The following is a 16,222-nucleotide window of genomic DNA, read 5'->3' as shown; positions in this document are numbered from 1 at the left end:
AATTCCATGAAAATGTCAACCTGACCACGAATAAACGAACAGATTTGAACATGTGGTTGAAATACTCATGTGAGATTTCTTATTTCAGATTTCTAAAGCATTTGTCTAATTTTTACTGCATGATTTATATAGTCAGGTATGAGCCATTTTCAGGATTGTCACATCCATAACGCTTCATATTCTTCATAAATGGGCACATGAAAATGAACATAAAGTCATTATTTGGTGTTCTATAGAGAGGAACCCCTTCTCCATTCATTGGGTATAATTGCTTCAGGATTGTGCACTTTATTTTACAGAAATCCTACAAAGTTTATCGTCTCACAAAAATCGTGTCCTGTTTTTGTCACATCCATGTTTATTTCCCTTTTTTAAATATTTTTTTGATAGACTGACATTTTTTGATATTAAGACTCTATCAACAAGGGTTCAGTAAAATATAAACAGATGGTTCAATATAATCGTAACCAGTTCATTCTCTGAGCATTTTTATGTCACGTCCATAACGCTGGAACAGCCCATGGAATAATTTTAACTGTATTTTTACTTAATATTTTGTATTATTACATGTACAGTATTAATACAACATACTTATACTAAAATACTGTAGTATACTTCATTTACTACAGTAAATCCTAGACACTATAGTGTTTTTGAACCTTACTGTAATAAGTATAAAAGTATATTACAGATCGATATAATCGATATTACAAAGTACTGTTGCAAAATTGTCCTATAGTGTTTACTATGGTAAACTGTAGTATATTAAAGCATGCCACAAGTTTCAAGTGGGAACACACAATATTATAAATGTATTGTGATGTTTATGATTATTTCGAAAGAAAAATAATATTCACTTTAAATCAAGCCAGACATTTAAACATAACTTTCTATTATTTGGGATACAGATTAATAAGTAAATGTAAACCTAAAGTACCTAAAGTATGATGCTAAAATACATCTGCTCATGGCCACTATCAACAAGCCAGTATAAAATCTCTCTCTCTCTCTCTCTCTCTCGCTCTCACTCTCTCATTCTCATTCTCTCTCTCTCTCTCTATCTCGCTCTCTCTCTCTTGCGCCCTCTGCCCTTCCTTTCTACATTCAAGTCGTCTCTTTTTTTCTCTCAAAGACCTCTCACTGCGGCCGTGTCCAAGCCCTCAGCTCGCCTTCCATCCGCTCTTTCATGTCTCTGCTCGCTGCCAGTCCATTTCAAGTCACGACCACGTAATTACTGATTTGTTTGGAGAGAGGAGGAACGGACGGATGGATTTCATTTAAGGAAAAAAAGGCACGAGGATTAAAACGAAATGTAAACATTAAAATTACAGAGGGAAACGAGGGAGAGATTTTCGCATTTTTCCTGAATCAATATCATTGCTTTGACAGCGCACTGAGCTGGTGTGAATTGAATGTGTCTGAACAGATCGCTGAAGCTTTGAGCACGAGCCAGCCGGGGACCTCAGAGCGAACAACACTTAAAGCTTTCAGTGACCGCCAAAACAGAGAAACACAGAGATACAGACACAGCAAAAAGAGAGAGAATGTGCCAGAAAAAGAGGGAAATGGACTTCTAAAGGCAGTGGACGCTGATAAAATGGACACATCTGACAGGACAAACGGGAAATGTCGCCTTAACCGTGACGTAAAATTAAGATAAATGCAAATATATGAACGCAAAATGCAATTCTCCAACTAAGAAAGTACAGTGATGAGCCCGACCTAACTGCCTGTGTTCCTGATGAAGGTAGAGGAGCCCTTTTGTTTTGTATCTCCTCTCATCACCCACATTCATCTTGTTCAGGCCACTTGCTCCAATCCATAAAACAGGCATTAATATGAAGCTATCATCCGGCTAAGAATTTTCATTTTAACTGACAAGGTGCCCCATTCATCATCGCTGGCGTCTCTATGTTCTCTCTGACTGCCGGTGAGCAGGAGAGATACAGCTCAGGCGCTGCCCGGGGACCAAAAATCAGGCTAAGCCGCTTCACTGCAGGCCTACAGAGAACAGACGCCCACCTCGAACCTGCTGTGGTCCTTCACAAATCCACATTCACCTGCATGCCTTCAAAGAGCGGTCGTCTGTGTGGGTATTTTGACATTGAAGGTGGAAAAGAAAAGTTAAGCATCTTAGTATGTGATGTATATATATACACACAGTATATTACATCTGTAGCATTTTATTTTCTCTTGTGTAAGTTAGTTAAGTGAAATCACCACAGCAACTTACTACAGACTTAAAGTATCTGTGAACAGGAAGTTGCGATTGTTTTTACTTTAGTATTTTGACGCATTTCGGAATGAAATGGAATTTCAAATGAGAAAATTAGTGGGCGTGGCTTTCGTCTTTCTCCGCAATTTGATTGGAGGTATAAAAACAGCCGTTGCATTTTGAAATGGAACTGGCAGCACAGTGACAGTTGAAGGGGAGGAGTTAACAGATGCTCCGCCCAAGCCGTCTAACATACATCATCTAAGATGGAAAGTCAGTACAGGACAGTAGGGCATGATTATGAGGGCACACAAATTATAAAAAGAGAATGACCCACATTTATAAACCATTTACAATAAATGCTGCAATATTTCATGCAAAAAATAGGCATCGTAACTTTTTATTTCACTGGGACTTTAAGACGCCGTATGTCAAACGCTGCCATATACTTGGAAAGGCATGACTGGTCTTTAAACACATAAATGAATGAGGGAGCTTATTTTCTTGATAAAATGACCATAATATTTACATTTCAAAACAGATTTTAATCGTTTACGGTGTATGTGGAATACAAAAACATTCTGTTTCTATTTACTAATTGACAAAAACTGTAAAGAGATATTCTGAAAACTCAAACTTGGCAGCCCTCGAAAGCATTAGAAATATTAATATTTGTGCTTTTCCAGAAAAAAATGCACCTCCCACATTTACTTGTATGTGTTATTGGTCAGTATTGCCCTGTCCAATATGGCTGCGCCATTTGAACACTGCAGCAACAAGACAAAGGGCTCAATATGTAGCTGATGACCTATTAGAAAAAAACTGATAACAGAAAACACACAAAGATAAAAGATATCAACAAGTTGTACCACTGACATTACAATTAACTGGTGAGGAATGCAACGCTCAATATGGCCGCTCGAAAAAGGTGATTTTAGCTCAATTTAACCTTGGTAAATCAAAGTTTTGGTAGAGCTCATGTCAGGTTTAATTATTGATTAGAAATATGCTATTTAATCTTAATCAAAAGACGCCCTTAGTGTTATCAAACAGCCGAGCAATCGCAAATCCGTCTCCCCTACTATTGTTCGAGGACGTGAGTTACTTTCCTTCAATGAAGTGGGATGTAATTCCAACAGACAGCCTCTTTCCACACAGCACAAACGCAACGGAAAGGCTATTACTGTATTTGTCAGAGAGCTCATTAATGAATCCACATCAGAGGGAAGGACAATGTATGCACGCGCGAGGGTTAAAGCGCACACAAAGTGAGTCGGAGGAATACAAAACGTTCTAAATGTCTGAAAACGCTCTCAACAGAACATTAGCGCGAGCAGAAGGCCATGGGGAAGAGAGCGGATCCATTTTAATGAGCATCACAACTTTACAAAAATGTTCTCTGTTTCCATTCCTGACAATTTTGCCAATTTCATAGTAAACAGGCATAGAGCAATATCCTCTGACAGCATCGCCTTGATATGGTAAACAGCCGCGGCTTTGAAGTCAAGCGCCAGATTACACAATTCAGAAGTGAGATTTTTAAGATTATTCTTGTTGTAACTAACGACGCGGCTCACGGAAAAATAAATACGCTGACATTTGCGGCACGAAAAATAATTTACAAGCCATCAGGGAGAGAGAGGAGGCGAAACGCTTCCCCCCTCGCTTGGCAAAATGACTGGGGCATGGCTGGGCTATGATGTTGCTAAAATATTTATGATGAATACTGGGCACGTATGCCAGCGGAATCGCGGGACTTCCTGTGGAATGTGTCTGGGCGCAAACTGCGTGCCAGCCTTCACAATAAACCCCCCTTCCCTTCACGCTCACCCACCACCTCCCCCCTGCGCACAACAGATGCTGCGTTCATCTGGGGTGCAACACAGTAACGGTCCAAATATTGACACACAGCTCCGTCCCCCACTGATTTCTTTTAACTCTTCTCCATGTGGCGGTGGCGCATCGCTCTGTGCTGAGCTGCGGAGGCAAAAGACTGCGGAAAACTTTCAGGAGAAGTTTCCAACGCAAATCTCGAACTACTAAAACTATGGAAGTTTAAGAGAGTAATTTAAAAAAATGCAAACGAAAAAGATGAAATTATTTGTGAAAAGAGCATTTGTAACATGATGTGACAAATTTCTGAGTGAAGTGGCAACAAGTGTGAATTAATCCAGTGTGCATTTACTGTTTTGTGAAACAACATTTACGATTGTTTTGGAATAACATTCTAAGATGGCATTAATGAAAAACAAAAAGCTTGTAAAAAGTGTAGAATAGGTTCTTGCAAACAATTGGCCGGTGACAATAACACAACATAAATAGTGGTAGCATCCTGTCTGACCGCACATCCTCGCCACAAATAGAAGTTCATTTTTTGAGGCACCACAGCGATTCGGAGGTCCACGTGCTTAAAAGAACGCTCTGTGGGGATTTCACCGATTGGTTCGAGTGGGAACTGAAAGGGTAAATCATGACTGCTGGGCGAGAGACACACATCTGACAGAGAGAGAGAGAGAGTTCAGAGGAAGACGCTCAGCACACACATGCAGTGCCAGAGGCCCCCTCCATCCTGGCCTGGAGCACAGTTTCCATCTCTCTCTCTCTCTCTCTCTCTCTCTCTCTCTCTCTTTCTCAGACCACAGGGCGAGCAAGTCCAACACTTACACCATCCGAACTGCCAATACAGCAGTGCCTGTCATCTTCACATTAAACTATTTGCGGCTTAAATGGTTCTGCAACTGAATGTGTGCATTAGATAAACCAAGCAAAAAAAGGAAAGAAAATGTATATCTACCTATATAAGTAAACAAGCTTTATAAAAATTGCCAGACAACAGATTTTCAATCTTTTCGTTTTTTTTCATTCCAACCTTTCTGCAAACCCGATCACAAAACTTAAACCTCACGCCCGCCCATATTCTCAACCATTGACACGTTTCTGTCTCTGATGTGTTTCTTATTCCCGAGTCAAATCTATGTTTATAATCTCATTAACACCATCAGAATATGTAAATAATGTAAATCAGTCTCGTATATGTTATTCTCATTCTGTACAACAGTATTTTATAAATGCATATTTTTTAAAAATCCTTTTACACCATCTTTATCTCTATTATAATGTATCTTGTCATTATGTTGAATGTGTGTGCAAGCACACTTGGCAATAAAGCTCTTCTGATTCTGATTCTGATACGGCGAGAAAAATATTCATTTCAGCTTCCGGGAGCTCCTAAAACCATAAAATGGTTTACTGATAACAGCCATGCTTCAAAACATCAAGACACAAACAGTATAACAGAAAAGACCATTTACAATGTAAACATACAGATGTGAAGTGACTTTGATTTTGTGTTCCTTTAAACACTCACTGTGGATAACCGGCACAGGAGAAGATTCACCTTCATGTACCGGTCGCCAAAGGACTCGCAATAAACTAACATCAACAACTCCAAACTAAATTTCCACCTCAGACGAATAAACAGACTCAAGACTTGAATTGTTTTCTTTTGCCGTGTGATAGAGTTTATCTCTCAGTATTAGAGCAGATAGAAGCGTTGAGTGCTGGATTCAAGACCAGAATACAAGCGACAGGCTTCCAGCCGTCCAGAAAATTCTGCATCTCAGCATTTTCAAATCACGTTATTGCTTACAAAGCAATACTGCGTTTTTCCCCCTTTTTCCCAAAAGTCTTTAGAGTGTATTTAAATGAGAGATTTAGTTAATGAGTTTGGGCAAAGTGTGGAACAGTCTTTTAAGAATTATCATTCTCATTAATTTTCAGAATTACCCACTGTGTTGTGATAGCTGTCATGGACTTTAGAGTTCAATTAACTAAATACCGAAACCCTATATATGATATACGTGCATGTACGTGCGTGCGTGACCTCACCTCAGCATGCATAGGTTTGCGTGCATTTCATTCTACTGTGAAAAATGTTTAATGGTTAACATGCACATGAACTATTTGAAGAAAGCATCTGTGATACGACAACAACATCTTTCCAACTAAGCGATAAAAGACAATTCATGTAGCAAAACTGTCCCCAAATCCTTAAAATTCTTCTTGATACATTTCGTTGCATAGTACTTGTACATGTGTAATGACTATAAAATTGAATCTCATCATCTCAAAATATCAAATTCAAATGCATAAGATATACAGGTGCTATAAATCAGTTTCAAATAGAAAGACATCAAACATAAACATTGTTATGCTCATCATTTTGCGACTTCAGAGCTGACGTCATCTCTACCAGCAAACATTCTTTTTGGACCTGAGGAGTGTCCACATCGCCCCCATAAGCGTTTCATTATGCCTGTATCTGTCCGCCGTTCTGGTGAAGCAGGAACAATTAACCCGGCCTTCAGCGTGATTGATATAGGCTTAGCTTTCAATTTGTTCCACTACACAGATCATGAAATTCGCAATGTGCCCATCCTTATTGACCTAGACTTTCAAACACACGGGGCTACAATGAGATGAAAAGAATTGGAAAGAAGGGAGCCGTGCAGCCATGAAATAACACGGGAGGGGGGAAAAAACTTGATGTGACCTCACAAAACCTCGACTAGTTCAAGAACACTTTCTGCAAAGTTGTTTTCCATTCGGGTAAAAAGTGTCCTGTATGTTTGTGGTGTTTGAGTCATGTATGAAAGACACACAAGTACTCTCCAGGTTTTGGAATACACGGTTTGGTCGTAAACATGGTTCGCTTGGGATAAATGAAATTTCTATTGCTGTTGCTGAAATCAAGCTTTAAAATCTGATGCCCTGAGCTTAGTTTGTGTCTGAAGAGGAAACAAAATTGCTTATAAATACAGCACTCTTAAAAAATAAGGGTACTTAAAATGTTCTTTACAGCAATACCATTTTAGTTTTTTTACCTTTTATGAAACACAAAGGTTCTTTGTATGTTCAAGGTTCTTTATGGAACCATTTAGACAAAAAAGGTTCTTGTATTGCATCATGAAGGACCTTTATTTTTATGTTTTTAAGTGATGTCCAGGTTTGGCAAATGTGTACAATATTCCTTCCCGACACTCCCTCAGGTTACACGGTATAAACTGAACAAAACACTGAAGTTTCATGGTATTTATTCTATAAAATTTGACCAAGCCAGTGAAGTCATTTTCTCATACAATCTTCCTACATATTGTAAAGACCATTCAGTGAAAATATAACCTTAACATCTTATAAACCGACGAAGGTCATGTCAAAAATGTAAATCATAAATTAAATGAATGGTTAAAATCAAAGTTTGATGATTATTATCTCTGGATTTTGAGACTAGAACTCTATGCAACACTTTCAATGCAACATTTTTAAAATCTTTGATCCTTCACTTTGGACATTACTTATGGCCACAGACTGATATTGTGTGTGTTTACTGTAGCTGATGGCCATTGTGCCGCATCAATAAGCAATTTGACCTTTTCCCACAGTTTTCGAGTGAAACCACGTTAGTCTTGTTCTGCCAGGACAGGGAGCTAATTTTAGCCTTTTCCCTTTCGAAAGAAATACCGCGACTCACTTACAGGCCACACGTAGCACTCTGTCCCAGGCAGATGTATTATTAATTCAAAACTTGGGCTTCGGTACGTGTACGCAGGAGAAGAGGCAGGAGACAGAGAAGTGCCTGACACAGCGTCCCGTGGTGCTGCTTTAGATGAGTGTAGCCAGTGATAAGCCTGGGAAAAGCACGACACAAAAGCGTTCAGTAAATCCCCGCACAGAGGGCTTCTTTAGGTGACGACATGCGTAAGGAATGCTATAGAGAAAATACCTCAGCGCGCTGTAGCTCTTTGTGAGCCGTGGTGATGGGGGCTTACCTCATTTTATGGCCAAATCAACGCTATGACGTTTGGTTATTAAAGTGACAGGTGGGTTATCGAGCATACGTGGCACTACATTTATTTATCGGGGATCTGCAGCGGGTATCACAGAGAGGCGCGAGGACGGTTCGTGCGGAGTTACTCGTGCGGAATCTTCAAGCTCCTGTTCTGCAAAACTGAGATAATCGATTGGAATTTCATACGCAAAACTTAACTTAATGAACCTTAATAAAGGGGGAAAAGATATAAAAAAATATCACTTTTTTTACTTTACGTACATGAAACAACTTTCAAACACATTTAACTTCCATATTTTGACACGTCTGAGTGAAACTGAATATTCAGAAGGAAATAGCCTAATGCACAGTAGACTTGAAAATGAAAATTCTGTCATCATTTACTGTCTTTGTTAAAACCTGTATAACCTTGTTTCGTCTGCAGAACACAAAAGAAGATATTTTGAAGAATGTTGGTATTTAAAAAATGGCGGTACCCTTTCACTTCTATTGCATAGACATAAAACCAATGCAAGTCAATGGGAACAGCCATTGTTTCGTTACCAACATTCTTCAAAATCTTTCCCTTTGTGTTCTTCTGCAAAAGAATAAAAGTCACACAGGTTTGACATGACAAGAGGGTGAGTGCAATTTTGAGTGAACTTTAATTTCATCAAACTGGATTGTGAAGAGTTAATATTGCTTGTCCACTTATGGTCTAAAAAAAATTTTCAGAGAAAAGAAACTAAACAAAAAACGTACTATAAATGATTACAAATAAAAGGTATAAAAATGTTTTTCTCTTCAGCTGACGACATCAATCCTTCCTTCTTCTTAATTCCTCCCTTCTGGCCATCGATCTATAAACCACTTTTACCATGCAAAAACTAAAATCCTGCCCCACATTTTCTCCCTGTAGAAGATCCAGATTCATTCTTAAATACGTCACATTGTGGAAGTCAATTGGGTTTCACTAAGAAGTGACAGACATCAAGAGATAAAGTTTTATAAGTACCAAACATGGTGAGCTCGAGCTGCTATATTTTTAAAGCACACAAATTCAAAAATGCATTGACGTGCAAATTTGACAAATACAAATTCACATATTCATATCTATAAGTCCTTCACCAGCAATCTAAGTTTAACAGTTTGCATAGAACCTGTACACAAGATGTACTGTCGAGTTTGTTATGGCGTCAGAAGTGCTCCTAAAACACTGCGGGTGGGGGGGGGCTAAAGGGCAAATCTTGCTCCTAGCATTAGATGATCGTACCACAGCCAAACCAAAGCAGCAGATGGGAGTCAAGCAGGCAGAACATCTGTCTTCAGAGCCAAATACTAAACGAAGGTCTTAAAACCGCTGCGGACATCAAACCACATCTCCTCGCAGCCGCAAACCATAACAAACCTGTGACGTTCAGAAGCAACACCTAAATGCCCAAAGCACGTTTCTATCTGCTTTCACACCGTGAGGCGTGCAGTAATGCGGCCAGGCTGCACGATTACCTTTGCGGGATGCATCTTCATGTCTCTCTCTGCTCTGACCTTCAGAATAACAGAGACGAGTGGCGGATGGCGAGCGCCGCAGTAATCACTGCACAACACGCCGAGCCGCAGCCACAGATGGGGGCTGGAAATCCCTCTTAATTGTGATAAATACACATCAGAATTGCTTATTTGCCTCCGAAGTACGCCGCGTTCGATGCTGGCGAATCAACGGGTGGATTTTCTGCATCCTTTGTGTGATGGTATAGCACAGCTTGGGCCGTCTGCCTTTCCAGCATTCTGAGAATATCAACGTTTTGGCTCGAGCGTAAACGCGGGCGCACCCTCCGCACGTCACATCTTGTGCTTTCTGTTGGTGATTGTAAAATAAAAATCGCACATGCTGCACGTTGACACTCTTGAGCTTTTCGGTTTAGCGAGACGTAATCTGGAGCAACGTTGAAACTATTATTCGTAATAATCGCACATCAAAGGATTATTGTAATGAATAGCTTCACGCCGGAATGTGATTTCAATAACAGCCGGAGCAATACCACGATGGGAAAAAAGAAACAAATGGGTGGTTTTTGGAGAAAGACCCCTTGACATGCTATACACCATCTATGACTATTTTAGCGATTTTTGTTAATTGTTATACTGGACATGCTGATTATTGTTAAAAAATGAATACATCAAATGGAAGGTGATTAAAAACAAAAAGAAAAGTGAGCAGTTCCCAAATGTATTCATCATATTTTTTACATAAAATTATCAAAAATAATGGAGGCCGTATGTATCCATTACCAACTGTACCCATATACAGAACATCTTACAGGACCTGTTGATATACCAATTTAAGACGACATGAAAACCACTTGATCAGAAAGACAATACTTGCATCTCACGAAAACAAAAAAAAGTATCTCACATTTCTCCAGCTCCAATGTACAGAGCCAGAGGAAATGGAACAATTTAGCACCTTTGTTTGCTCTCAGCGAGGGGGGAACACATTGCTTTCTACAACACAAAGCCAACTTTGTGTTTAACGTTGTGTATAAATTCATGCCAACCAATCTCTCTCTCCCTCTTCAATTCTTGTCCAACTCCTTTGGAGTTGCTCAGCCCAAGTGCACAATCCTCCGATCCCAACACTTACAACAACAGGCACAGGTGCCGGTAAACAGCACTGCATTAAAAAATAAACTCCAGAGCTTTTTCCCAAGAATTTCAGCTACCGTATTATTCGGTTCGACTCTCAAGTGGAGCCAAATACTGAGTCGCGGTGCAATTTGGCCCTTCAGAATGCTGGTCGGAATCAGGTGATAAAGGCAGGCACTCAAGCACTGGCTATGAAGTTTCCTCCATCAAAATTAATTCCATCTTCAAGATTCCTATCTCGCCGATATGCTCGGAATGGCACACAAATACGCTCCCGCCAGAAAGATTACTGCAGACAGACTTAGCATAAACATCTCCTGCTGTTATGACTGGCAGGGGGCTGAATATAATTCTAACGTTGTGGCCTATTTAGAGGTGTGCGCATTAGTGAAATCTGCACGATTCGAGTGATTTATAAAACAATAATGCTCGATGAGAGATTTTGTCAAGCCTGCTAATGACAAGCATTCACAGTCCGGTCAGGCACACGATTTCCCAGAGTCGCACGCTTACAGTATATGAAGCAGGCCGTGTTTACATTGTAAAATGTCACGGGCTCTACGTCTGATATTTTGTACACACACTGCAGGTGAATTATTGCGTGCGCTTTAACATTAGTTCAACAAGCTGTACACTTTACACGGTACGGTGTAAATCACTGCTGCCTAATTTAATGCTTCCGAAAGCTTGTCAGAATAAAATCTGAGCCTAGTTAGTTATTTAGGTGAACCTCACACTTAAAATAAAAACAAAGACATTCTAAAACACCCTGTCTGAGATTTAACAGCCACTCAATGCATAAGAACCTGATGCACGTGTAAAGAAAATGCTGAGTGCAGTCAACAAAATAACATGCATCTGAATGGTGCATTTAAGATATTACAACAATTTCAAGGATGTACACATGATTTCATAACAGCAGATGAATTTAGTGCACAATCTGTCAACTCAGCAGGAAATGCACGCGCATTAAACTATACAATAAACACACTTGCACCTGTAAGCTACAGTTTCAGGTAAATAGATCAACTGATCACGTCGGTAATTTCACAACTGCAGATGCACCAGTGCACAGAATTATCTAAAGCTTGTGACCGTATACACACATTTAAACTTCATCAAAGCGCTGTGTATTGCACAACAGTAAACAGTGTTTTACTCCAGCTGAAATCAAACGCGCAGCGGATACAAACAGATACAATGTTGCAACAGTATCGCGTTCAAAAATTCACAAATTTCCCGCGAAACCCGTCAACAGAAGCAGCACAACGGTGATCGCCTTTAGTGTACGGTCATGTCCTCTGCAAACACACACACACACACACACACGCCTTCTCTCGGCGTCTATACCTCTTACCCAACCCCTCGAACCCACTCCTGCGCAAAGGGCAAAGTTTGCACATCACGGTCCAAAAATGCACAGCGGTTTACGCCGCGTTGTTTCCACAGATACAGAACAAACCAAGCGTTTACCGTTCTCGTCTTGAAGGGTCTTGCTGAATGCTAGCCTTGGTGGGCGCCATCTTCCTGCAATTATTTGATTTCTTACTTTTCTCCCTCAGATATCAAGCGACGTGCAGCTGACGGCGGAACCGGGTGGATTTAAAGAACGCCATCGGTTTCACCGGCTCGCTCGTGCCCGTGTCTCCGTGCTTTCACACGCCTGCAGACGGGAGCGAAGACGCGCCGACACTGAGCTCCAAAGGCATGCCAAGAAAAGTGAGTGGAGACCCGGGGAGGTTTGTTCGATCCGGCGGCTGTCCACACGCACGCGGGGTTTTCTCGGGGTGAATCGGGACACAAATCAGTGTGCCAGAGGGGCATTTACGTCGAGATGTGCCCCTCGAACACAGCCCCCTTTTCTCGCAATGTTTGTCCGCATTTTCCAGCTTTTTTTTCTGCCTCGCTCTCCCTCTCTCTCCGGCGCAACAACGCCACTCAGTTGTAGTTGGAAATAGTTTATTGGGGATATACAGGTTGTTTCTAACGCGTAAAAGGAAATATTTCCACTTTTATTGACTGAACGTGCATCTCTCTCTCGTCTTTATGTGTGATCGTCTTTTTATCGATGTGGAGTCAACAGTTTAACGTAATGATTTATTTCAGCCTGCGTGCAATTTGAACCGTATGATTGACAGGTGTCAAAATAAACGCAGACGTCCAATTACGTAAACTGAACTTTTAACGCAATTTGAGTAAGACTGACAATATTTATGGATTTAATAGCCGACATGCGGAATGGCTTAACTTGTTTTGGCTTTATGTCCAAATGAATGGCTTAATTCTGTCAAAGCATCAAGACCGAATGAAATAAACTACATCCGATTAGCAGTTTCTGTGAAATAAAGGAGAAATCTTATAATGCGTAAACATGCATTTATCCGTTCCCAATGTGTGAGAGAATGCAATGCTCTTACACACATTATAGTAAATATGCTAATTTTTGTATGTACCTTCCCATATCTGTTTTAAGTATTACTTATCTAAATCTGTCTTGACATAAAGAAAAGGCCTGTTTCCAACCATGCATTAGATCCTGTGACCTGTCAAGGTCATAATCTGACAAATGCCATTTGTTGTCCTGTGTATTCCTTTGTAATGTAAATAGACTGTATAATGTAATGTGACGGTATCTAAAATATAACCATGTGTGCAAATGACCAGTTTAATCTGCTGATATATGTCTAAACAGTCATAGGTTTTAATAAATACAGTATGTGTAAAAATATGCTTTATTGTAGATGAAATAAATCAATAAAGAAATTAAAATTACACTTAGTCTGTTCATCAGTTTTTCCAATTTAATCCTAAACATGTTTATGTGTGTATGGGTTATTGTTAAAGTTTTGAAACTATAACTTAATATTGGATTTTTTTCAAGATAAGACTATCTTTTGTAATCTATTTAAAACTATTGAGCCATGGTGCATTGAGTTTAAATGCAGTTATTACTCTTTCTGAATGAATCGTTTAAGTCTGAGTGCCACAGGGATTTTGGATTCACCTTAAAATTCACGAAATTCATGAAAAGAATACGATACAGTAATGCACAGCAAAAAAAGCATTAGTTATGTGGATAATGCTATTATTTATCTTTACACTAGCTCGTGGGTTCGACGTGTTCTGGAATTTGACAAATAAATCGAACTTTACAGCTTTCGCGGATCTCGGTGAAAACTGATGCTCCAGGAATTCAAGTTGGTACCCGCAACCTCCAGAGAAGTCCAGTTTTGCAAACTTGATAACGCGTGGTGCACCTCAACAGTGCAACAATTATGAAATGAACGTTATGAATGACACATTTACGCGTAAAACAGCTACAACATGTTTCAGTCAACATACCTTTGTTGGTAAGAGGTCAAGCCTTGGACGTTTTGCGGGTTTCCGTTGGTAGATACCGGGACTCTGGACGCAGCCGGCATCCCTCCACCGGCTCCCCCACCTGCAGCCGCCGCCGCTGCCGTCACCTGAACACTGAAATCCGGGAAGATCCTGATCATCCCCGAGCGCGCACCGCGATGCTACACCAACAGAGTGTGTGTGGATGTCTGCGAGAACAACCTTCCCTCCGGTCCGACAAATCACAGCAGCACAATCCCATGAGTGATAGAAACAAGCTCATGAACCATTCTACCTCTTGTTTTCTGGTTACTAAGGAGAGAACTGATAGTTTGTGACGATGGCACGGATGATAACGCCCGCAACCTCGTTGCGCTTCCTGTAAGCGTAAAAGTTTCTGCGACACCAATGATTTTCCCGATGGCTCGGACCCTAGTTACACAGATGAACTCTCTCAAAAACCGTATTACTTAACGATATCCTCCAATATGTGAATGTTCTGACTGTATTTACCACCGTAGGCGATTTCCCTTCGTCAAGTATAACCCCTCCAAAGTCGAGAGAAGGCTACGGTGACAGTTTCGTAAACTTACCAAAAAAAGTAAGAAACTAACTTCTCCTAAAATCTTTAAAATAAATTCCTGTTATTGTTTATTTTTAAATGCACCGTCTTTAAGTTGACATGTACAGTTATAAACTTTACATAGCTATGATATAAATTCAAGATTTTAATTCGCCTAGTGTGAAGGAATCTGTGCATAAATACGTCAGCAAAGAACTTTCTATCTGTCCAGTGTGTCCGGAAAAAAGCGACTATTGATTTAGATGAGAAAGACCTCTCGATTCCGAGTGTGGTTTAGGAAACAGATCTAAGTACGCGTGGAAAGTCCAGTGCATGATGTGATCTGCTCGCCTCCTACTGTTGTGATGCTGATGTGCTACTGAGGAAATGATCAACTCTAAGCTTCTTCTCCTATTGGTGCTGATGCTGCAGAGGTCAGAAGCTGTGAGTGACGCTGCCAGGATCAATGTCTAAAGGTGCACAGCTGACGCCTCAGTTGATGGGATGTTTGCGGTGTGCATTCTCCTGGTGTGTTGTGTTGCCCTGCTGTGTGTGGCAATGCCATCCCTATAGCGCGTGAGAGAAGATGAACTCTGCCGCTCGAGCGGCTGATGAAGGGCGCGCGCCGCCGTCGAGCAGCCAATCGGACGCTCGCACGGGAGCGCGCTCCGGCTACCGCAGCTCTTAACCCTATATAAACCGGATGATGGACACACTTAACAGGTTCTCATTTGAGAGGGCAACATACTGATTTACAGACGCACGTTTGATCTTTCGGAAACAGAAAAAGATTTAAGGAACTTATGTACTTGTTTGAAAAATAAATCTGTTTCAAGAACGTTTGTTGGCAATGACACAGAAACCCTTATATTGTGTAATCATTGTGACCCAAAAAATAATTTGGGTACCTAAATGACACTTTCAAAATGTTTTAATGTCATATGCATAATAGCAAAGCAAGCGACATCTGCTAATAAAGCTAAACTCTTCTTCAGAACAGGAACTTTTTATCAACTTGTGACAATGTGATTTTTTAGTTCTGATCAAATTCTCAAACGTTCGAAAACACTAAAGATAGTTGTGGTTTATTACATAGGTCTACTAAAGTCTGCCATCCAGAAAGTGTCCAAAATATCATTGTCATTTAATTATGAATCTAAATAGATTTACTGCAGGAGTGTGCATTATAAATATATACACACAGCGTGAATACAAAAACAAACTCAGTGCTTGTATCATTCTGCAAAAAATCTGTTGCGTTGTATTCTGCTTACATGTAGTCATGTGCCAGACGCTTTTATCCAAGCAAGCATAAAAGTGGAAGAATTTAATATTCTGCCTTCAACAAAAGTTACAAAACTATCATTAAAAGCTGAAGTATACACATGATATTGGTGCTTTCATATAATTAAGAAGGATGTGCACCTAAACTTTGTAGAACTGAGAGAACTGCAGAACTAGTTTTATTGACAAATAAATGAAGAAATATGTGTACATAAAAGCAATATCACTGCTCCAGATGAGCAAACAAAATGATGTTGACTTGAGTTTCCAGGGTGTCGTGCTTAATTTCATGTTTGTGAGAGGAAAACGAGGCACATGTGCGAGATGAAGAAATGAAATAAAAGACTCCTGA

At 40.2% G+C, this 16,222-nt stretch overlaps 1 protein-coding gene across 4 annotated transcripts in view; it reads right to left on the bottom strand.

Moving 5' to 3' along the window:
* LOC130437302 (neuronal PAS domain-containing protein 3) overlaps positions 1 to 15,334 on the bottom strand; it is a 225,022-nt gene extending 209,688 nt beyond the window's left edge. For 3 of the 4 annotated variants that reach the window (XM_056768605.1, XM_056768608.1, XM_056768606.1), the window contains exon 1: positions 14,028 to 15,334. In XM_056768605.1, coding sequence (XP_056624583.1) covers positions 14,028 to 14,185 — 158 coding nt within the window. In that variant the 5' untranslated portion in view covers positions 14,186 to 15,334. Of the gene's footprint in view, positions 1 to 12,158; positions 13,056 to 14,027 lie in introns of those variants that run through there. The other variant, XM_056768609.1, reaches the window with a different exon arrangement.
* Between the last annotated feature and the right edge of the window lie 888 nt (positions 15,335 to 16,222).

Source organism: Triplophysa dalaica, chromosome 15 (assembly GCF_015846415.1).
Source record: "Triplophysa dalaica isolate WHDGS20190420 chromosome 15, ASM1584641v1, whole genome shotgun sequence".
Lineage (NCBI taxonomy): Eukaryota > Metazoa > Chordata > Actinopteri > Cypriniformes > Nemacheilidae > Triplophysa > Triplophysa dalaica.
Note: the sequence above shows the minus strand (reverse complement) of the source record. Positions and strands in the feature narration are given on the sequence as shown.